The sequence below is a fragment of the Aspergillus fischeri genome, genomic scaffold, assembly GCF_000149645.3.
Source record: "Aspergillus fischeri NRRL 181 1099437636249 genomic scaffold, whole genome shotgun sequence".
Lineage (NCBI taxonomy): Eukaryota > Fungi > Ascomycota > Eurotiomycetes > Eurotiales > Aspergillaceae > Aspergillus > Aspergillus fischeri.
The window spans coordinates 303,223-324,675 of NW_001509770.1; the positions used below are offsets into that span (position 1 = coordinate 303,223).

The window sequence follows — 21,453 nt, forward strand, 5'->3', positions numbered from 1 at the left end:
CTTTGTTTCTCATTAGGTACATTTCATTTACGCAAACTGGCCAGGCCGCGGATATGTGCCAGACCTCTTGGAATGATACGGCTCCCGTGAACGATCAACGGGACGACCGAGATCATCCACATAAAGCACACAAACCCGAAAGCAGCAATAAGTCGGATTCTCTGAACCAGCGCCAGAATGGTTCTGTCTCTGGCTTTTTCGTAAGCAGCACACCATCTACCCTGGCCTTCCAGTTGAAGTCGTTTTGCCTGCTCTCTTGCTTCAACCGCATCTGCCATCTGCCAGGCGACCCTGCGGTTGATCTTCTCCCACGTCGTATCTTCCGCATATGCCCGGGCAGCCACAGCCAGGGAGGACAGAAGCCGAGAGTCGCGCGATACCTGCCACACGAGAGCAACAAACGTCTCAATGTCGTTTGGAGGCACCAAGTATCCAGTCTCTTGATGGCGTATAATATCGGACGGACCACCCTGGTCTCGTGCGATAACAGGCAGCCCGCTGGCCATTGCCTCGAGCACCACCAACCCGAAAGTCTCGGTAATCGAGCAGTGGAGGAAGAGGTCTCCCGAAGCATATGCACGAGCCAGTGGTTCTCCGGTCAAGAAACCTGTGAAAACTACATGTTCTCTGACATGATCAAAGAGACGGTGGATTTTCGTTTCGACCTCCGGATTGCGGTTTCCTCCGACAATCAAAAGCTTGAACGGTAGCTTCTCTTCCGCGAGTTTGGCTGCTGCCACGGCCAGAAACTCGAATCCTTTCTCTGGGGCTAGTCGGCACACGCAGACAAGGATGATTTCTCCGTTAGGCGCAATCTCCTTCCGATACACCTCGTCGCGACGAGATGGATTGAACAAGGTGGTATCGACGCCTCGTCCCAGTTTGACAGCTCGTGTGACGGGCGCGCCGGCCTTCTTCAGATAGCCTAAGATGCATGATGATGGGTAGAAGATGGTATGCACAGCGGGGTTGCTGAAAAGGAAGCCTTGCACCACTGCCAGCAACCAAACAGACCACCGACTCAAGGGAGATGGGAGGATGATCTCACTGTATGCTGACAGGTCGGTTTGGAAGTTCAGCAGCAAAACAGGTGGCTTTCTCAGCTGCCGCAAGTACAGTAGTAACTGGAAACCCAAGGACGCTGGACTCGCCACATAGACAATATCCGGCTGGACGGGCTCCTTGTAGACATCTTTCAGGCGGAACGGGTACACCAGCGTCAGATCTGGGTTGTACGGGAGAGGATAACCTGGCAGTCGCAAATTCGCCTCTGGTTGCTCGGTCTGTTCGGCACCTGCGAATTGAGGCGCCACCACGATCAGGTCGACCTCGTTGCGACGAAGATAGTCGATCAGACTGCCTGTTGTTCGGCTGACTCCGTTGACAGGACCAAGCGACTCGGTGGCCAACAGCACCTTCTTCCCTATTAGAGATTGAGGAAAGCTCTCTCTATCCATTTATATCTTAATGAAGTATATTGCGCACCGAAGGACGTGTAAAATTCTGTAGAGCAGTAACCCAGTCAGTAACCCAGAATCCAGATCTACATGGCAGTACCTGCCCGCATAAAAGCCATGATGCGAGCCTGAAGTCACCGAAACCAGTATTTCCATCCAAAGTCAAATGGCACAATCATTGGCGATCACAGCAGATAAGAAAGTGCTTGTGCCGGGTTGCAGTGTTGAAGCCAGAGCACAATGCTTCGTGTAGGAGGCCGCGGTGGCTGCACGTGGGTCAACTCTTTGTCGCCCTCTGCTGCGAGACTCTCCCTTCTCCCAACCAGTGGCAGTCCGCGAATCCCCCCGCGTGCACCCAGCAGTCAAGCTCTTTGGGGATCCATGATCGACTCGACTGTCCATTACATACTCATGAACCTTTGGTTATTATTGCTTTGCACGATCAACTGAAGCACTAGAAGGATGGCGGCAACAATCACAAGGCAAACAGAAATGTTTGGCCCCTCGATGGAGGGGGGGTTCGATAAGGGTAAAGCCGGGAGGTAAAAGTCTATAAACGCTCTGCGCCCATTTCTGCAGTGAATTTATGGACTTTTACAATGGTCGAACAGGGAGCTATGATTGAAATGGTTGCAGAAACTCAAGCAGTCGCAATGGATCTCCCGTCGTCTCCTGCAGGAACCTCAGATGCGAGCTCATATGATGGGTCAACGCGCCCTACAACCCCTTCTTCAAGTCCACTGTTTTGTGCTTCTAGAATGGAGGATCTGGCTCTGTCGCATTTCATGCACTCTCCTGGCTCTGCTTCACTCCAAAGCTTTCCGGCCTGGGGTCAGGTGAAGAACATCTGCGTTGTGGGCGCTGGATACGTCGGTATGCTTGTGCTATTGTGTCTCACTTAGTGGTGCAAAGTCTTATTATTACAGGTGGGCCAACCGCAGCCGTTATGGCGCTGTACAACCCGTCGATATCAGTCGAAGTCTTGGACCGAGACCCTGTTCGCATTCGGAAGTGGAAGTCACCACACCTTCCTGTACATGAACCTGGCTTGATCGACGTCGTCCGAGTGACGAGAGATGGAGCGGAGATTGTCAACCATGAGACTACGTCGCAGGTCAATGCGACGCGCTTGAAACGGCGCGCAAACCTTTTCTTCACAAGTGACTCGGTGACAAGTATCTCCAGAGCGGATATGATCATGCTTGCCGTCAACACACCCACCAAGACGTTTGGTCTGGGCGCTGGTCGAGCGACGAATATGTCAGCTATTGATGAAGCTGTGCGGCAGATAGCCATCTATGCAAGACCAGGCACAATCATCGTCGAGAAGAGCACAGTTCCTTGTGGCACTGCCCAGCGGATTCGAAACATGGTACGTACTATTGACCCATGTGCCTGGTCTCCATTGACCCCAATTTGACGATGTATAGTTGGCCACCCTCAGACCAGGCGTGCCGTTCGAGGTGCTGTCGAACCCCGAATTCCTGTCCGAGGGCTCGGCTATCGAGAACCTCATCACACCCGATCGTGTGCTCATCGGATCATCTGGAACACCATCTGGACACCACGCAGCGCGCACTCTTGCACAGATTTACTCATCTTGGGTTCTCTCCTCGCGCATCCTCGAAGTCAATGCATGGTCGTCGGAACTCGCAAAGCTTGTAGCCAACGCCATGCTCGCCCAGAGAATCAGCAGCATCAACTCTATCAGTGCTATTTGCGAGAAGACAGGAGCTGAGGTCGATCACGTAGCTCAAGCTATCGGTCTGGATGCCCGAATCGGAGCTCAATTCCTCAAAGCCGGACTCGGGTTCGGCGGCTCCTGTTTCCGCAAGGATATCGCCAGCCTAACATATCTCGCCGAGTCATTGGGCTTGGAAGATGTGGCTCACTATTGGAGCCAAGTCAACGTGATGAATGAGATGCAGCGCAACCGGTTCGCCAGAAAAGTCATCGAGAGATTCGATGGTAACCTGACCGGACGAAAGATCGCCATGCTTGGGTTCGCCTTCAAGAAGAACACCGGCGACACACGAGAGTCCTTAGCGGCCGACGTGATCCGGTTGCTGCTGGAAGAAAAGCCCATGGAGATTGCCATCTTTGATCCCTTCTGCATTGAAAAGGACATCATGCGGGAGGTTGAATGCGTCTGCGGCGCCTTGGATGGGAGGGTCAAAGTCTTTCCCGATCCGTACCAAGCTTGTTCTCAAGCCGACGCAGTCCTCATCATTTCCGATTGTGATCAATTTCGGAATATGCCAACCAAATCGAAGCCGAACACTTTTGCACCAAAGACAGAAGTTAAGGCTGTTAACACTCTTCCCAAAGCCATAATATCCAAAGATCCAGAGGAGGACATCTGGTCATGCAACGGCCTGTCATACCGCTTGTCCCCGCAAGAAGCGTGCGATGATTGTGAAGCATGCCGTTCAACAGCCAGCCATCCCACTGCCACCGAGCCTGTAGAATGGGCACGCATAGCATACAACATGAAGGCACCGAAACTGGTCATTGATGGACGCGGAATTCTGGATGTTCATGAGCTGGAGAAACTCGGTGTCCATGTGGACGCTGTTGGAAGACGACCGGCTGTAATCTCAGCAGGCATTGACCCTTTGAACTGTGACATCTAGAATGAATTTCTTTCAGGAAGGCTTGTTGCAAATTGATACCCCTCATTATTTTGCTTTCTTTTGTGTTCGTCCCTCTTTTGCATGCAGCAGCTTCAACACTTATCTTGAGATCATGACGTTTAGAGTGGTTTAATTATACTTTGGTGCTTCAGTGTCTGCTATAGAGACCAGTAGCAATGATGACTTGGCAATTTTCTGTACTAATCCATTACTATGGATGACATTTTGTTCTTACAGCGGCAAACGCCTATATCCATTAAGTCGAGCTTTGACAAACATAAAGTCATGATATACAGCACAACACAAAACAAAACAAAGACATTCAACCCGAATCCCCCGAACCCGGTATCTTAATCACGCATAAGCAGAGAACGACCCTTCTATCTCTTCCACCTTGGCAACAGCCCGCTTGTATCCATCCATCGCCTGCAATTTGTCCGTGTACTCCGCCAACCTCGGATACCGACCCCGGAGATCAGGCATTTTAATCAAGGACGCAATAACAGGGAAGCTCATCATGATATCCGCAGCCGTCAGCTCCTTGCCACAGAGGTAAGGGCCGCCTCCTGGCGCAGTCTTCAGCTGATCCTCAAGGAACTCAAAGTGCGAGGTCAAGTTCGGCGTGACGAACGCCTGCTCAACCTTTGACGCGACCATGCCCGTCAACGGCTTGATGAAGAACGGAACGGGGGCGTTCCTAATGCCTGCGCTGTGTCAACATCATTTTCTCGAACCAGAAAAACGATATCTGACGGGAAAGGAAGGAAACTCACTATACATCACCAACTGCATCACCAGAAACGGCATGAAGCTGCCCTCCGTGTAATGCATGTAGTATCTATACCGCATCCACTCCTCGGTCTCGCCGCCTACCTGGTCCTCCTTGCCTGCGGCAGAGCGCTGCGGGACGAGTTTGAGCTTGTCACCCCCGAAATGATCGCAGAGATACTCCATGATCAGCCCGGACTCGGCGAGAACCAGCGGCTTGGGGGCGCCGGGGGTCTCGATGCTGATAACTGGGGATTTGCCTAGCGGGTGGATGTCCTTGAGCTCCTTTGGGGCTAGCATGTCGGCGCCGCGCTTGAAGGTCTTGAGCTCGTAGGTGAGGTGGAGTTCCTCGAGAAGCCAGAGGATGCGCTGGGCGCGGGAATGTTCCAGCCTGTGCGTCAGTGTTAGTTTTCTGTGTCGATGGTGGTCGCGGGGGAAGTGTACCAGTAGAGGGTGATTTTGGCGCCTTTGTTTGCGTCTGCCATTTTGCTGTTGAGTACTTGATCTAGGTGTATATTAACTTATGAAGGAGATTGAGTAATGCTGGTCTACGGAGCTGATCCTGTTGAAACAATAAGACGAGAACACCGTCGAAAGCTTAGTCGGCAACGGGAGATACAAGGCTTTATCATTGATCTACATTTCTCTCATGGTTCACGGCACTACTTCTAGACCTGTTTTTGAATAATCGCAGGTTGGAGCTCAACCTCGGATGAATCCCTCGGCCAAGCAGCATCTACCCCCGTGAAAATCTTAGAAGCTGGCGTCATCGATGTACGGGGTATATGTGGGTCAATTCAGACCAATTCGTTTGTACAGATAGCAGTTTTCAGTCATATAGCTAGTATGAGCCTTAAATCAGTGAGTCAGTAGCTGGCTGCTCCCACAACGATGATAATGTAGCACCAATTTCCACCAGCATTAAGAGGTACAGGCACTGGGCGAACTAGATGCCCGCGAACCTCAGGCCTCAATTCAGTAATCCGCTGACTCATCTGCCAAGATCAGGTGACTGCCCACTTGAACTTCATGGATATCATCACCATCACCATCAGACGAGTATCTCGGCCTCTCCTGAAATTGCTGACGTCGCAACCATGGCCGGCCCTAGCAAGTGTAAGTGGTTTTCCCCAGAAGTGACAAACTATCTTGATACTGATCAATTGCTCCGCAGCCCTGGTCCTTGACCCGGCCCTCCAGAAATACTACGGTACATCTCTCCGTCCTACTCCTACCCTGCAGCCCATCAACAAGTCAGCGCGAATCGCCGTTTGATTCTTTGCCGGTCATGCGCGAGAAGATATATGCCGACGACTAATGCTGTGCAGAACTCACCGCAAACCGCTACAAGTACTTCCGCTGGACCCCGCGCCATGCCTGGTTGTCGTTTATCTACATGGTTGCGATCCCCGGGACATTGGGCTACATTGCCTACAAGACAGATGTATGTCCTTGCGAATATTCAGATTTTGGAAAAATGAAGAGAATGCTGGTAACTGACCCGGGATAGGGCAAATACGAATTCCGCGGGAAGAGGAGAGGCGATACCATTCTCGAATACTAGGTTGTCCGTTGATTTGTGTTGAGGTGACCTCTGCAGGATTGCATTTTGTGTCGCAGAGAGTATGGAAAGGGCGGGTACGAGATCGAGTTGTGCGCCGACCCGCTTGCTTTGTACCTATTAGTAGAATATACCGCATCGATTTCGCTTTGTTCAACTCTGCTCTCTTGAATGCGTATCCCCCCCGTTTCTCTGGACTGATTGAGTACAGTTGCAGTTTTTACGCAGACGTGAAGCTGCGTCTCATGATTGAATTGCGTGGATACGCAAACTGTCGATTGCTTGGTATCAAGCAACACTCCCGGAACTGTAAACTGAGCTGATTTTCCTACCGTAAACTCCATATAAGCTATAAAGATACAAATCAGAGCACTCCTAGTACGGCGCCCACCCCCTTCTCCCAGGTCCCCCACCATAGTTGCGCCCTCCTCCATCCGGTAGCCTCTCACCACGCCTCCAATCACCAGATGGTATCCCCCGATCACCTCTCCCCCGACCAGGCCGTCCAAACCCGGGATCACGGAACGCCCTCATACCCCCTCCAACGGGCCCGCTCACCGGCCCCCGCCCCGTAATAAGCGGCGGAGCAACAGAGCCGTCCTCAAGCGGCGGCAGGATCGCGCAATCCACGTAGTCGCCAATCACGAAACGAAAGTCCTGCAGCGTCTTGTCCGCATCGTTACCCTGCAGCCGCAGCGCACGTGGCCCCGTCGCAGCACTGCCCCCATTCTCCTCGTCATTCTCGCCCCGGTAGGGACTGTCCTTCGGCCCAACGACCACACTCCCCATGTCCTTGCTCAAGTATCGCCCTCGCGCGTCGCCGCCCATTGTCGCGGCGCCCCTGGTGTCCGGGTAGATCAGGCGGAAACATATGCGTGTCCCGACAGCGGGATCAGGAAGAAGGGATGGTAAGGCCGAGGTGAGGAGCTGGGTTAATTCTCGTAGTGTGCAGGACTGCCAGGTGTAGATCTCCAGGTGCGGGGGGAGTCGCGCGGGGGGAGGGGAGCGAGCTCGAATCGCATTCGGACCGCTGGTCGGTCCATTGTAGGAAGATGGCGACGAGGGAATGGCAAAGTCGGATAGTGGGTGGAAGGAGTTCACGCGGTAGAAGAGCTTCAGGTGGAAAGGTGTGGTCTTTTGACGGTCGATCTGTGGCTTGAGCGCATCGCGAGGTGCGGCCATGATGGCGAATCGTCACGCAATTTGTGAAGCAATATACGAGCCTTTCAATTGCTGTAGAGCGAGCAGTTTGATTCAAATCGTGCGGCTGCGAGCTGGCGATGTTGGTGGTTGAGGTGTTGCCTTGTCACAAGAGCGAGAGCTATGCGGCGAAGGAAAGAAGCTCGCCCACCGAGTCTGGCCGCTTGCACCGCCGCTGCTTCAGGATCATTTTTACATCTCCCCACAACTCTCATTATACGCACATCTTTTGATTACTTGTGACAGCCTAATTAGCGACTGGCATAGCGTGTTCAAAACCCAGTCATGGATTTCGCATCTTTGATGGCCAAGGAAATCTCCAAGGCCAAAACTTCCGCCACGCCCAGCTCAACATCATCAGGATCAGAGCAAAAGGAGCCCACCCAAACCGCAGATAAGAAATATGTCCGACGAGCCGAACTCGAAGCTGCCAGAATCGCTGCCTACAATGCAGAACAGGAGCGCCTACAACGCGAACGCGAGGAGCGCCAGGCTCAGAAACGCAAACTCGAAGAGGAAGAAGCAGAGCGGCGACGCGAACGCGAAGAGAAAAGACGGCGATTAGCCGAGGAATCCCGGAAGAAGCGAGAGGAGGAGGAGGCAGCGAAGGAGCGAGAACGCAGGAAGAGACTGGGTCTACCTGAACTGCCACCCGCCGGCGAGAAGGATGAGTCTGCTCTCGGAGAGGAGGAGGTGGATATACCGGACGAGGAGCTGAACCAGAAACTTCGCGACCTCAAGGAGCCTATCTGTCTATTTGGAGAGAATCATGTTGCCCGTCTGCGGCGTTACCGCCGCCTTGTCCGTCGGTCGATGACACCTCAGCCGAAGGTGACGGACGGGCCTATCCCTACTACCTTGGAACCTGTATCGGAGGTGGACATGAAGATTCCAACCACCCTTCCTAAGGACGCAGATGGTCGCAAGTTCCTGTTCCGGCAGTTGGCCTCGTACTTCAACATGGTGCTGCTGGAGTGGGAGCGTGCTCTCGCAAGACGGGATGTATCGGTCAAGCAGAGTCTGACCGGTCGTCAGGCCTACAATGCGATGGTTCAGTCGAGGGAAAATTTGAAGCCACTCTTCCGGAAATTTGAGAAGAACGACATCGACGATAACCTGTTGGAGCCTATTATGGAGATCGTGCACAAGGCTCAATTGCGGAGATATGTTGATGCCAATGACGCATATTTACGCGTCAGTATCGGAAAAGCGTAAGTGAAGTTCTACATCTGCATGGTACTCTATTCTAACAACCCTGTACAGAGCTTGGCCTATTGGTGTGACTATGGTTGGTATCCACGAGCGATCAGCTCGAGAAAAGCTGCACCAGAGTGATCAACAGGCACACATCCTCAGTGATGAGATTACCAGAAAGTTCTTGCAAAGTATCAAGCGCTGCTTGAGCTTTGCGCAGACACGCTGGCCTCCGGATGATCAACTGCAGATTATGGGTTAGTGATGGATGTAGTTGAGGGTGAAGACTTCGCCAACCTAGTGATGATAATGATAATATATACCCTGTAACCTAGCCTGTTCCTGAATTAGTGGTGTGTGCTCTGCAATATGTTCATTCAATATGTTCAATGATTATTTGAGAATACAAACGACTATTATAAAACGAGCTCTAATAGAGTTCTCGAATATCTAATGCTTAAGTATATATGTGCGCGATTTTATGACCTCCAAAACCTCATCATCCGGCTCCATAGGCCATCTAGACTCGAGGGAGGGCGGGTTGTGGCCTCAGAATCGATCTTCTCCAGTTGCTGGTAATAATCGCCGTTATGATAGATTTCGTGACCCTCCATGCCGTTCATCACACGCAAGGATGAGCTTTGTGGTCTGGAAGAGGTTGGCGTTTTGCACTCGGATTTATCATCCCCGGTATGTGCTCTTATAAGTCGACCTGCCGTCTGCACGCAACTGCCGTAGGCAAACCGGATCAGGGAATCGCCGGTGAGACTCCCAATGATAAAGACGTCTTCAGCGACTTCGAGATCCTCCACGGCCTTTGCTCTCAATGTCTTGCCCGATATGATGGGGCTGGGTTCTGCTCCATCGGGACACCCGAGAACGTCCGAAAGAAGGGGCCTATCCAGGTAGCCAAGGCTTCCACGACGACCTGTAGCGTATACTAGCCCACGGACGGTTCGTTCTATTGTGCTTCCGTCGGGTAGCTGAAAAGTTACCACTGCAGATTCCGATTGCGTATTCACTGCAATCACTTCTGCGTTTGGAAGGCCCTCGTAAACCGTATCCCAGGCCCGACTTTCGAGGAACGGAGAGGATGTCGTCCGCCTTGGTCTGCCAGGACGTTTGCCTCTAGCTGGCTCGGCGGCAAGAGCAGCTCGTTTCATCAATCGATACACCCCCGCATATTCCGGATATGCGCGCTGATGACAGCTGCGGAGTGGAGAGGGATGTCCTTCCGGATCCCACTTAAATATATGAAGGATTTTCTGGTCCGCTGGAGCAGATATTATGATATCTGCGGCTGAGAAGCCGGATCCTATAACAAGGAGCGGTATCTCCGGAGTCGGCTGAAGAAATCGTAGTGGTTGTAGCATCGGAAGGGGCTGCAGCACTTCCGAGAATATTCCACTCGCCAAGACCAGATGCTTGCAATGAATATTGTGAGAGGAAATGAAGAAACCATTTGCAGTTCTTGTGATACCGCTCAGACTCTGGTTATTTTGGAAAGAGTCATCAATTCCAACCGCCTCAGGATAGGCGCTGAAATAGTCCATAATCTCCCTCCTGGTGGGCCGCGTGAATGCGGGAAGATCCTTGCCATTGATCTTGCGGTAGTGCTCAGCGAAGGAATATCCTGGCAAGGACAGCATTGACGCGTAGCTCAAAGTTTGAATATCCCAGCTAGCGAATACCAGGTTGTCATTCCATTGACCACCGGCCTTCGGCGCATTGCCGAATACCAAGTGTGGGACGGCCTTTTCAGGCACGTATCGCCATTCAACTCTGGTTTCACCATCTCCCACATCCACATCGATGCTCGGCCGGACGAGTGTGTCCAGCAGAACATTAACTGGGAGAGCCTGCGTCGAGTACGACAATCGAGAGGCATGGAAATGTTCGGTCAAAGCCGCTACATCCGCATCCAGTAAGTCCGGGTTGTCCTTAAGCTTCGCATGGAGTAGAGGGTCGGGATGCGGACGATTTATGGAGTAGTACGGGAGATAACCATGCAGAATAAATGAAAGTATCATAGCCGATGGCCCGTTCCCTATCAATCGCAGTCTCAAAGTCAATCAAGAGGCCACAGTGATTGGCGAGAAACGATTTCATTCCCCTGAAGAATGGCGACATACCGATGATTATGGTGTCAGTTTCCATTGCAGGCATCTTGTGTGCCCCAGGCCGCGGCTTCAGCGCGGGGCATTCTGCACCAGACATGCGATGGTAGACAGCTTGATAACGGTCACAATTATTGTGGTCCCGATGAACCAACGAATCTGTCTACTACCTTCAGATGAAGGTTGATCAACCGGAAGGCCATGGAGAAGTAAACAAGATCATAGTCTGATTAGTAGTGATTACATGAAGGGAGTTTATGGGTTTGACCATAAACGGGGTTCGCTGACAAAACAAAAAATGCGTCTAGTGAGAACGGTTCTGAACCGGTGGACGGAGTAATCAAGATCACCGAGTGGCGTCCGGCTACGAATGAAATCAGAATGCCTTGTTGAAGCCTGCCAGATCGTGCCATCTGCCTTGTTCGGGGCCAGGCAGGCTTTCCAAAGCAACTCCTCCGTAGTCCGATCCGGACCGTTTGGATGTGCACAATGCACGATGAACCGAAGATATAGGCTAAACAGTACAGTGACATGCAGCTCCTCGGCGCTGACTGAAACAGCGTGAAGTCATCATGACATTCGCTGGCCGAATTCGGGACCCGGTTGCGGGGTTGTGTTTCTCAATGCGGTATGTAGGGCTTAGGGTGGCTAGATATAAGGCCCTATGCCCTAATTACCTGATTTGGACACAGCGGACGCATGATCCGTTCCTAGGCCTCTTAGATCCTGGGGATCGTCGTTCCGGAGTTGGAGGGACGAACGATGGAAGATCCGAAGACATTTCAGGAAGTCGGGATCGAAAGTCTCTGTGCTGCCATGATTGTCTCACCAAGGGCTTGGCTACCTTTTTCTTGATTGGAAATTAGAGGCTTGCGTTCCCCAGAGCTGGACTGGCCTCAATAGGTCGTCCGACCGCAACGATGTATCATCTGGCCAAGTCTCTATACCTCTACGCAACCAGCAAAGAGGGTAAGGATCATACACCTCTGTCTCAATGCATGTGTGTCGCTGACAGACCGCCTCAGAATACTCCGTCCTGCTACTGGGATTAGACAACGCGGGGAAAACTACCCTCCTATCGCAAATCAAGGCCCTGTATCTGCCCCGTCCCGATGGCGCCACTGCTCCCAACCCAGGCAAAACTGTGCCTACCGTTGGCCAGAATGTCGCCACGATCCCATTACCGGACATGTACCTGAAGATCTGGGATGTAGGTGGTCAAATCTCGATGCGAAATCTGTGGCAGAGCTACTACTCGAGTTGCCACGCCATCATCTTCGTCGTTGATAGTACGGACGTAGGACAAAATCCGGACATCACCCGTCTCCCCTCGAATCGGAAACCTGGCTCGTTGTCTGGCCCATCCGCGTCTGGAAGCGACGCCGTTACCGAAGAGATGGCAGGGATCAATGCGCCGGGAAGCGAGTTTGGACGGCTGGATGAATGTCGCCAGGTACTGGAATCTGTGTTACAACACTCCGATGTGGCTGGAGTCCCGATTCTAGTGCTGGCCAACAAGCAAGATCGGGAAGATTGCGTCGAAGTTGTCCGCATCAAGGAGGGTCTTGTGCGCAAGGTCTTTGAGGGCGAATCCGGAGGCGGAGTGCGCGATAGCCGCGTGTTGCCTGTCAGTGCCTTGATGGGTTCAGGAGTCCGGGAAGCAGTCGAATGGATCCAAAGTCGAGTCAAGTGGAATAAGGAAGGACGACCTCCCATCATGAAATGAGGCTCGTGATAGCATCCTGTGTGATTGCCGGCCGCTGCTGGATGCCAGTTGGATGCCAACTTGGTCAGGACCAGCTCCTTTATCTCTTGGCAGCGGAATGTTGATACCCTTCTTGTTGGTGATTGATTTTTCGATTTGGCGCTGGAGGAGTTTGTTTATACAAGATACAAGATACCTAGATAGTTCTGTGCATACATTACTTGCATCAACCATCCGATTCCAGGACGGAATGCCTCACTTTAACTGAATCTTGTGCTGTCACAAAGTAGATAAGACAAAATGAAGCTATTGCGAACTTCGTGGACTCTCTTGCCCGGCTTCACGGACTCGCTTGTCCGGTTTTCTGAATAACCACGGAACTAAGAAAATCAGATCTCAATAGCGGAGAATCTATGATGTATAATCGTATATCAAAAGTACAATCAACCGGTTATATGCGCATTCGCGCGAGAGTATCGAGGCTGGTACTTCTCCACAACATGATTCCATTTTTGACGTCACAACACTGGCGGATGTAATCTGAAGCCAGATTCTCCAGGCTCCTTTGGATCGCCAAATGGTTACCTCTCCATCAGGCGAGAACTTCGAGGGGTGGGAGAGGAGCGTATGATATGACTATGAAGTCACTCCATCAGCTTGACGTCATGTTCTGGTTGTGTCCTTTGGGCCCCTGCACAAGTAGATAGAGAGATGATGTTACTCTACAACGAGCCTTATAAAGTCTTACCAGCAGTTGTTCGAATATTGGCAACATATTCATCTATCAGTCTCTAAAAAGAACCAAAGCACACGACCTTTCTACAAACTAATCTTCATCAACTTCAACATGAGCCACACCGCCAACCCCGACTCCTTCGACAATGGTAAGAACCAGGACTTCATCCATCCCAGTGTCCAGCGTTCTGCTCCCATGAGAAAAGACGGCGTAAGTGCCCCCTTGACTTCCAAACGAGCTATACTAACCCACGAACAGCACCAATTAGGCACAAAAGTCAGCCCTGCAGACTTCAAGCCCGAGTTCCGTGCCGAGACTCATCCTCCTGGCACTGCTCCCGCCAGCAATTCATACACCCCAAACACCACCGGAGAGTCCGGCGGCCAGGCCTTGAACCCCTTGGTCGAGCGCAGCCATGGAAAGGAGGCCGTCAAGACCACTGCCGAGTCGACGTTGAGGGGAGCCACCTCCAAGGACGTCCACAAGGGTCTGGGCCACCCCGGCTCTGGCCAGACCAAGACCGAAATCAGGCACGATGGCCAGCACCACCGGAAGCACGAGGGTGCCGGCCTCGAGGGTGTTGGCAGCTACCGTGAAGACAAGTTTGAGCGCACACTGGCTGACCAGCGCGGTATTGAGCGCGAAGAGGCCAGGCCCAACGAGCACGGCGACAAGGGCGTTGCGGCTGCCGAAGATATCCCTCCCCAGTCGGCAGAGACGGCGGCTCACGAATGGAAGTATGAGCCTGGCACCAAGAGGGATAACGCTGCCAGGCACTAGGCGAGTTCAAAAGCGGGATGAGGTTTTTTTTATTTTTTTAATGTTCTATTTTCATGTCTTGTATAAATCATCCAATTAGCGTGGGTATCACGGTAGGCATTTGCTATGCACATAAATGAAACGGTCCTCGAATGGAATAAAAAAAAAAAAAACAATTGAATATCAGAATGAAAGTTATCCAGTCCCAAGTAGACATTCGTTCTCTCATGGGGCAAGACGCTCCTGGCTAGTTCGAGCGTTGTTGTTGAGATGGTGACTCTTCTCGCAATTTGGACCGAGCTTTTTGGGCCAACTGCGGGCTATGTCGATGTTCGATCGCGGAAACCACATCTCGAGAAACACGTAAAGTAGGAAATCTATTACTGCACAAAGGCAAAACAGTTTGCCGGCCCAGACACCACACCCGTAGTATCGTTTAAGCCGATCGATCAAAGCAAAACTCCGCACCCTGTCAGCGTTGGCTTCCCAGCCTTGACCGGGATAATATCCATAAAATTCCTCCGGGCTGATATCACCAGTGATGCCTTTGTAGACACGCTCTGTCCGTTGAGCCACATCCGTCCAGGAATACATCATCTTGACCTGATCGTGGAATCGATCTGTTCGCACTTTGTTCGAGCGTAAAGCGGCAATTGCCTTTTCAGTCGCCAGGACTAAATCATCCTCTTCAGGCTTCGCAAAAGTCGTCATGTGCTGAGGTAACACTTCTGGGATGCCACCAACGCGAGTACAGACCACATAAAGACCACAGCTAGCAGCTTCGACGATGACTGTACCAAATGCCTCCGTCAGACTCGGATGCAGATAGATGTGGCCTCGGACCATCACATCCCGGACTTCTTCATGACGAATCGACCCAAGCAATTCAACTTTGTCCTGTAGCACGTTTCTTTCCAGCATCTGCTCCAAATCGATGGCCTGAGGCCCCGAGCCCGCGACGATAAACCGTACATTTGGATGGGATGCCAGAATCCTTGGTATAACCGCAATCAGGAGATCAGTTCCTTTGTTGTAGAAGAGACGCGAGATGACAACAATTGTGATAGTATCGTCCGGGCCGATCGGTGCAGGCGGTGGTCGCGGCTCGATTTCGCCTGACGTTCGATCGCCTTTTCGAGCGTCGTGAGAGAGAGGGCGGAAGTTTTCTGCGACCACGGCGTTGGGAATGACCGAGACCATCAATGGGTCTAATGATGCTCGGAGCACCGTATTCTCCTTGCTGTCCCCAGGTAAGAATTAGAACATAAACCTAGGCTTCAATGGACGTACCATGTATGACTGACGCAAATGACATGGTCAACGTCACTCAATGTGAATTTGAGCATCTTGTTCGCCAAAATCGAGCCGGCATCCGCAAACCCAAATAGAGAGTGGTCGGTAAAGACCGTGCGTAGACCCATAGTTCGGGCATGTAGAATTGCCTCGTGGCATAAGCTGCTCATACTACCGTGGCCATGCACGATTTGTACTTGTTCACGGATCACGATATTCCGGAAAAGAGGGAAGAAGGAGAAAACTGTCGGCATCGTCGACTCGCGATAAATGACGAAGAAGGGGATGTGGTAGACTTTGAGGCCATTGGTAAGATATCGAACTCCGGTCCGCCCTTTATATGCATGAGTGATGATGATGACTTTATGACCGCGGTCGATCAGTTTCTGGAATACTAATGAGAAGGTATATCATATGAAAGGAAAAGGAGTATACATACAGTTGACAGTTGGTATATGTGACTTTCAACTCCCCCTAATAGAATAAGTCAATTCTGCAGAGATACAATGCGCGGCGAGGAGACAAACCTGGTTGAGGGAAGAAGAAGTCACAAACCATACTGCGCAAATCATTGTCAGCTTCATCTCTTCGCGATGAGTATGGGATAAACTAACGCAATGTTGTAGGGCATACTGGCTGCTCCGCCCGTCTAGCTGGTATCCAGACAATTCCGAGAGGTATCGGCTGTCACCCTACCCATGGCGAGCAGATCCGTCCTTCGATAAAACGGTACACATACGGATATACCAGTATACAGCGAACAATATGCGACCAGACGAATGTGATCTCGAAATGAAGCTTTGGACCTGGTTGATCCCTGAGGCCCACTCCCTGGCGGCATATGGGGCGGTGTAGGAATTCTGCCGGGTATGCAACAAAAATATCCCCGCGGAAAGAATTCATGTTCGAGAAGGATCTCACGAAGCATTAGAGCCTTTAGCAACCACAGCAACCGGCAATTCTGTCAGCTCTTATTGGATCATGGCTGGCGACAAATCTGCGCATCATGCGTCAGTGAAAAAAGATTCAGCCACCCCACTGAGCGCGAAGAAGTCTCACAAAAGGAAGAGAGAATCGGATGGCTCCCCCATTGCTACATCGACACCAACACCTACCAAGAAAGCGAAAAAGACTCAGAACCTTTCGCCAACCGCCGTCGGTTCAAAACAAAAGCCAAGAAAAGAAAAGCGGAACAAATACTCGGAAGAGGACGGTGTTCGCGAGGAAAAGACCAGGAAAGATAGTGCTGTCTCGCCGGTCGGCAGCAAAGCGAATGCTAGGAGCTCAGATGATAAAGTCTCCAAGTCTAAGAAGAAATCAAAAGGCGAAAAAAGACGGGCTTCTGAATCTAATGAGGGGTCTGCACATATGAAGGGATCGCAGGGCGACTCGGACGACAGCTCGGAAAGGAAAGAGGACAAGGCCGGCAAAGCGTTGAAATCCACCAAAAATTCTAAAGATGAGAGCGGCACAAATTCTGCGAAGAACAAGTTTTCCGGCATTCTGTCCAAGTTCGAAAGATCCGCCAAGTTGAAGGAGGCAGCCAAGGCGAAGAATGACAGTACCGATAACGGGGCACTCACTGGACCACTTACCGCAGAACCCGTCGTTGCACAGGGCTTAGAGCCTCTTCCACAACCTGAACAAATTACAGAAGAAACTGAGAAACCAAGCTATTCGTCTCTCCCTGCATGGCTGGCCAATCCCGTCAGAGAGTCGGCAAGCAAGCGCGCCAGGTTTTCGGAATTAGGGATCGACTCAAATCTGCTTCGTGTGCTCGAAGATCATGGATACAAGGAAGCTTTTGCAGTACAATCTACGGTTATTCCACTTCTTCTTCAAGGCCCCAGGAGACACCCTGGTGATCTTTGTATATCAGCCGCTACAGGTTCGGGCAAGACTTTGTCGTATGTACTGCCTTTGGTCACTGCGCTGAAACCGACACCGGCACCCAGAATGAGAGGTCTTATTGTAGTGCCCACAAGAGAGTTGGTGAAACAGGCCAGAGAAGCCTGCGAGCTATGCGCTACTGGTTCTGGACTTCGTATCGGTTCTGCGGTGGGAAATGTGGCGATCAAGGACGAACAGCGCACATTGATGCGTGTTGACCAATGCTATGGACCTGAACTTTCCAAGCAAAGGCAGACTGTCGATCTCACTGGGGAAGATTGGACGAATTTTAATCTCATGAACTACCTTGCAGAGACAAGTGACTTGAGCGAGTCCTTGCCAGGCTATGTTCAGAGGGCGGAGCCGAACATTGATATCTTGATCTGTACTCCGGGTCGTCTCGTTGACCATCTCCGTTACACCAAGGGTTTCACTTTGGAGCATCTTGAATGGCTGGTCATTGATGAAGCAGATCGACTTCTGAACGAGAGCTTTCAGGAATGGGTTGATGTTGTGATGAACTCCCTGGATGCCCGCAAGGATCCCAAGACCTTCGGCTCCAGCGGTAAATTTATGGCTCAGCTGGGGCTTCCAATTCAAAGCAGAGAACCCCGGAAGGTCATTCTCAGTGCCACAATGACGAGGGATATCTCCAAGTTGAATTCTCTCCGACTGGCAAATCCGAAGCTGGTGATCATTGGTTCAGCAGAGCCTACTGCAACCGAAGAAGCGGAGCACGATGGCGTCCCTACAACGTCTGATGAACAATTCACTCTGCCCTCTACCTTGAAAGAGTACTCGGTATCTGTTGGCGATGGTTCGCAAAAGCCGCTTTACCTCCTTCAGCTGTTACAGTCTCATATCAACCTGGACACACCAAATCAACGCTCTGTCGCATGTTTCTCGAGATCTTCAGACACAGAAGAGTCAAGTTCAGACGATACGAGCTCCGACGGGTCGGATCCTGAGGACTCGGACTCCAGTGATACCAACTCGGACGACACGAGCTCCGACGAGTCCAGCTCAGATGAATCGGATTCAGACTCCTCAGAAGACGGTAGCTCATCAAGCGACGGATCAGACTCGTCGTCTGACGTATCCGTATTATCTGAAAGCGACGAAAAGGAAAAGAATATTTCTCATCGTGGACCTGCAAGGTCGACAGTTCTCATTTTCACCAAGTCATCTGAATCCGCATCACGTCTTTCTCGCCTGATTTCACTTCTCGACCCGTCGCTTGCGAACCACATCGGCACGATTATCAAGTCCAATAAATCATCAGCCTCTCGGAAAACACTCACTGCCTACCGACGAGGCAAGATCTCCATTATCGTTGCTACTGACCGTGCCTCTCGTGGTCTCGATCTAGAATCGTTGACTCACGTCGTCAATTACGATGTTCCTCCCAGCGTTACGACATACGTGCATCGTGTTGGACGTACAGCAAGAGCAGGCAAGGAGGGCTCGGCCTGGACGCTTGTTGCACATCGTGAGGGTCACTGGTTTGTCAACGAGATTTCTAAGGGCTCGGACGGCAAGATTACACGATCCACCAAGGTTGAGAGGGTGAATGTGAAGCTGGACACCTCGGCCGAGATCAAGTCGAGATACGCGGCTGCATTGGACACCCTTGAGAAGGAGATAAAAACGGGTGGTAGTAAACCTACAAAGCCCCAAGCTTAAACGCATTTGAGACGTAAGGCACATGTAAATAGCTAATTAAAAAGAGCTGCACCCGATTTTCAATCAGAAACCTTTCATACTTGCTCGACCTGGGATTGAACAACTTTGCAAGACCGACTAACTATCCCAGAATCATTAGGTACTGGAGAGGACTAGCTCCCATCATGACTTGCCTATCATTAGACAGCAAAGAAAACCCGACTTAGTGCTTCTTCCCTTGCTTCCCCCGCAAATGTGGTGAAAAGAAAAATGTCGCCCAAGAAACTCCGTGTCCGCTTCCTCTTTGGCCGTTTAGCGCATCCCCCAGAAGAGAACCATGCGCGTAGATATTCTAAAGACTTGCTGTGACTACATTTGTTGCAGTATGCCCTTTCTGCGTTGCTTTTCCCAAGCTCATTCCCACCTCAACATCCACCATGATCTGCTGATGGCTCAACTTCTCCAGATCCTCGTCGAATCGAATCCGGTCTCTCTCAAAAGCCACTAGAATACTTGAGCCGCCAAATTGGAAAAGCCCGATTTCATCGCCTTTCTTCACATGGTGTCCCGCAGTCATCATTTCCTCATTGAATCTGCATACCGTGTCAGTTGTGCCATTTGACTTGCCTTGGCAGACGAAATACTCACTCTACGGTTCCGACATCAGTAGCACCGATAGCCACGAAAAGGACAAGCCCAAAATCCTCAGTCTCGATGCACACACAGCACCGCGCATTCTCCGTCAGGATGTTGACCGAACTCTGCAGCGCCACGGGATCAACCTGGAAGTAATCTCCAGGAATCTGCTTATACCACTTCACCTTGCCCTCGACAGGAGAATGGTACCGATGGTAATCCTGGGGACTCAGACGGAAGCTCGCCACGGCGCCGTTCTCCCACGCCTTTGCGCGGTCCTTGTCTTTGATGAGATTGGCAATGGTGAACTCGGAACCCTTGATCCAGAGCCTGCGAGTAGCTTCGACAGTTGAATAGACGACGACTCGTGAGTCGGCAACGACAATGGCTTTTGTGGGGTCGTTCGGTGCATGGATTGGTCGTGCGCCGGGGGCGTGTTTCCGCACGAAGAAGTCCTCGAATGTCACATATTTCTCCGGATCGGACGGGTCGAACTTCGACATGTCGATTTGGTAGAAGTCGATGAAGGTTTTGATTTGTCTGTGGGACTGGGGTTCCCCTTCTTTGCGCCCTTGAATACAGTCAGTGGTCGTAGACCTTATTCTTGAAGGATGATAACGAACCTGCAGCGAGGTTCTTCTCATGCGTATACATTCGGATGAGATGAGTCTGATCAATCCATTCTGTCAAGGGGTTAAAGAGTAGCAGCAGCTTGAACTTCTTCCATAATGCTTGCTTCTCGCGCTTGTATTCGCCGGTCTTGCGGTCGACTGTCAGCCATCCCACTTCGCGATTCTGGATGAGCTTGGTGAAGGCAAACGCCTGGTCCACCAGCTGGTGGATATAATCGAAGATGCCAGACATTGGAACGTCCTTCTTGTAGAATGAGAGTTAGATGTTCTCATTTGAGCTGTTTTGATGACGCGCATAACTCTTTGATATCTACCTCTCTACCAAAATTGTCTTGCTGTGTTTGGAGTGATGTCATCGCTATGTCAGATTGCCTTCAGCCAGTTGATGATGGTGTTATTCCTCCGGTACCACGTGATATCACTGCACCTTGACAGTTCTAAAATCGAGGCATCCATGGGTCCTTTGATCTGGCTCATGATGTCCATACAATGTCAAACAAGCCATAGATTACAATATCCAGCTTCATCACCCACTACTGTATTACTCACACTTTACCCCCATGTCATACTAATCCAGAAGCAGTAAAGCGTTGGCGGATAAGGCCAGAACTCAGAAGCTTAGTTGCATCGTCCCCCTACCATGATGATCCATTACCTCTATGGCAATGATGGGCCTTTCCTGTTGCTCTTTGGAAGCTACCGCTTTCTACAGCCTCCAGTTATCGGCTAAATAGACTACCTGCGGAGAGGGTCAGTCAGTTGGTGAATCTCCTTGGCTGTCGTAGCTCGATAGCTGTAGTATTTGCTGTGGGTCAACTCGAACGAGACAGTGATGATAATCATGCCATTGTGGTTGCATTAATAATGCTCGGTCTCCGTCTCTGGCTTCTCAGCCTGAAAGCTCGAGCTGGAACTTGAGCTTTGCCGTCTGCTGCACCCGGGGAGTTTCCCTGCGTTGGCGATAAGATGTGGTCTGCAGTATGTAAGGCCTCGACTCCGGGGTCTGCTGAATATCACAGGACAGCTTGACGCACTGTACTTGCTTATTCAGAGATAAATGCTGATTTGAGCATTTACGATCACACAATTGCTCCCCGCACTTGATTTTGTCTCAGTGCTCTCTAGGCAATCAGTCCACTCGTCTCATTGAACAGTTCCATAGGAACAAAGCGAGAATGGCACGCAGTCCGGGAGACACAATTGACATCAT

General features: G+C 51.2%; 12 protein-coding genes across 12 annotated transcripts; 6 read left to right on the top strand and 6 right to left on the bottom strand.

Annotated features, from left to right (window-relative positions):
- Nucleotides 1-23: 23 nt before the first annotated feature.
- On the bottom strand, nucleotides 24-1,457 carry NFIA_008340 (glycosyltransferase family 4 protein; the record flags this gene model as incomplete). Its single annotated transcript, XM_001264053.1, has 1 exon — nucleotides 24-1,457. The coding sequence occupies one exon, from the start codon at nucleotides 1,455-1,457 to the stop codon at nucleotides 24-26; it is 1,434 nt and encodes a 477-aa protein (XP_001264054.1).
- A 599-nt stretch (nucleotides 1,458-2,056) lies between these two features.
- On the top strand, nucleotides 2,057-4,090 carry ugd1 (UDP-glucose dehydrogenase; the record flags this gene model as incomplete). The annotated part of the gene is made up of 3 exons (XM_001264054.1): nucleotides 2,057-2,330; nucleotides 2,384-2,829; nucleotides 2,888-4,090. 3 exons carry the CDS (start codon nucleotides 2,057-2,059, stop codon nucleotides 4,088-4,090), a joined length of 1,923 nt encoding a protein of 640 aa, XP_001264055.1.
- Nucleotides 4,091-4,444: 354 nt separating this feature from the next.
- Nucleotides 4,445-5,343, bottom strand: NFIA_008360 (glutathione S-transferase; the record flags this gene model as incomplete). Its single annotated transcript, XM_001264055.1, has 3 exons — nucleotides 4,445-4,794; nucleotides 4,864-5,249; nucleotides 5,303-5,343. The coding sequence occupies 3 exons, from the start codon at nucleotides 5,341-5,343 to the stop codon at nucleotides 4,445-4,447; spliced, it is 777 nt and encodes a 258-aa protein (XP_001264056.1).
- Nucleotides 5,344-5,955: 612 nt separating this feature from the next.
- On the top strand, nucleotides 5,956-6,422 carry NFIA_008370 (uncharacterized protein; the record flags this gene model as incomplete). The annotated part of the gene is made up of 4 exons (XM_001264056.1): nucleotides 5,956-5,974; nucleotides 6,033-6,068; nucleotides 6,187-6,302; nucleotides 6,369-6,422. The coding sequence occupies 4 exons, from the start codon at nucleotides 5,956-5,958 to the stop codon at nucleotides 6,420-6,422; spliced, it is 225 nt and encodes a 74-aa protein (XP_001264057.1).
- A 372-nt stretch (nucleotides 6,423-6,794) lies between these two features.
- Nucleotides 6,795-7,601, bottom strand: NFIA_008380 (SAP18 family protein; the record flags this gene model as incomplete). The annotated part of the gene is made up of 1 exon (XM_001264057.1): nucleotides 6,795-7,601. The coding sequence occupies one exon, from the start codon at nucleotides 7,599-7,601 to the stop codon at nucleotides 6,795-6,797; it is 807 nt and encodes a 268-aa protein (XP_001264058.1).
- A 303-nt stretch (nucleotides 7,602-7,904) lies between these two features.
- NFIA_008390 (mRNA splicing protein PRP18) lies at nucleotides 7,905-9,075 on the top strand (the record flags this gene model as incomplete). Its single annotated transcript, XM_001264058.1, has 2 exons — nucleotides 7,905-8,830; nucleotides 8,883-9,075. 2 exons carry the CDS (start codon nucleotides 7,905-7,907, stop codon nucleotides 9,073-9,075), a joined length of 1,119 nt encoding a protein of 372 aa, XP_001264059.1.
- A 217-nt stretch (nucleotides 9,076-9,292) lies between these two features.
- Nucleotides 9,293-11,030, bottom strand: NFIA_008400 (uncharacterized protein; the record flags this gene model as incomplete). Its single annotated transcript, XM_001264059.1, has 2 exons — nucleotides 9,293-10,860; nucleotides 10,946-11,030. 2 exons carry the CDS (start codon nucleotides 11,028-11,030, stop codon nucleotides 9,293-9,295), a joined length of 1,653 nt encoding a protein of 550 aa, XP_001264060.1.
- Nucleotides 11,031-11,850: 820 nt separating this feature from the next.
- Nucleotides 11,851-12,656, top strand: NFIA_008410 (ADP-ribosylation factor family protein; the record flags this gene model as incomplete). Its single annotated transcript, XM_001264060.1, has 2 exons — nucleotides 11,851-11,899; nucleotides 11,956-12,656. 2 exons carry the CDS (start codon nucleotides 11,851-11,853, stop codon nucleotides 12,654-12,656), a joined length of 750 nt encoding a protein of 249 aa, XP_001264061.1.
- An 826-nt stretch (nucleotides 12,657-13,482) lies between these two features.
- On the top strand, nucleotides 13,483-14,151 carry NFIA_008420 (uncharacterized protein; the record flags this gene model as incomplete). Its single annotated transcript, XM_001264061.1, has 2 exons — nucleotides 13,483-13,581; nucleotides 13,630-14,151. The coding sequence occupies 2 exons, from the start codon at nucleotides 13,483-13,485 to the stop codon at nucleotides 14,149-14,151; spliced, it is 621 nt and encodes a 206-aa protein (XP_001264062.1).
- Nucleotides 14,152-14,355: 204 nt separating this feature from the next.
- On the bottom strand, nucleotides 14,356-16,054 carry NFIA_008430 (phosphatidylinositol N-acetylglucosaminyltransferase subunit A/GPI3; the record flags this gene model as incomplete). Its single annotated transcript, XM_001264062.1, has 5 exons — nucleotides 14,356-15,370; nucleotides 15,421-15,809; nucleotides 15,863-15,897; nucleotides 15,951-15,982; nucleotides 16,038-16,054. 5 exons carry the CDS (start codon nucleotides 16,052-16,054, stop codon nucleotides 14,356-14,358), a joined length of 1,488 nt encoding a protein of 495 aa, XP_001264063.1.
- A 350-nt stretch (nucleotides 16,055-16,404) lies between these two features.
- Nucleotides 16,405-18,996, top strand: NFIA_008440 (putative ATP-dependent RNA helicase DBP6; the record flags this gene model as incomplete). The annotated part of the gene is made up of 1 exon (XM_001264063.1): nucleotides 16,405-18,996. One exon carries the CDS (start codon nucleotides 16,405-16,407, stop codon nucleotides 18,994-18,996), a length of 2,592 nt encoding a protein of 863 aa, XP_001264064.1.
- Nucleotides 18,997-19,327: 331 nt separating this feature from the next.
- Nucleotides 19,328-20,475, bottom strand: NFIA_008450 (putative phosphatidylserine decarboxylase; the record flags this gene model as incomplete). The annotated part of the gene is made up of 3 exons (XM_001264064.1): nucleotides 19,328-19,568; nucleotides 19,624-20,182; nucleotides 20,235-20,475. The coding sequence occupies 3 exons, from the start codon at nucleotides 20,473-20,475 to the stop codon at nucleotides 19,328-19,330; spliced, it is 1,041 nt and encodes a 346-aa protein (XP_001264065.1).
- Nucleotides 20,476-21,453: the final 978 nt, after the last annotated feature.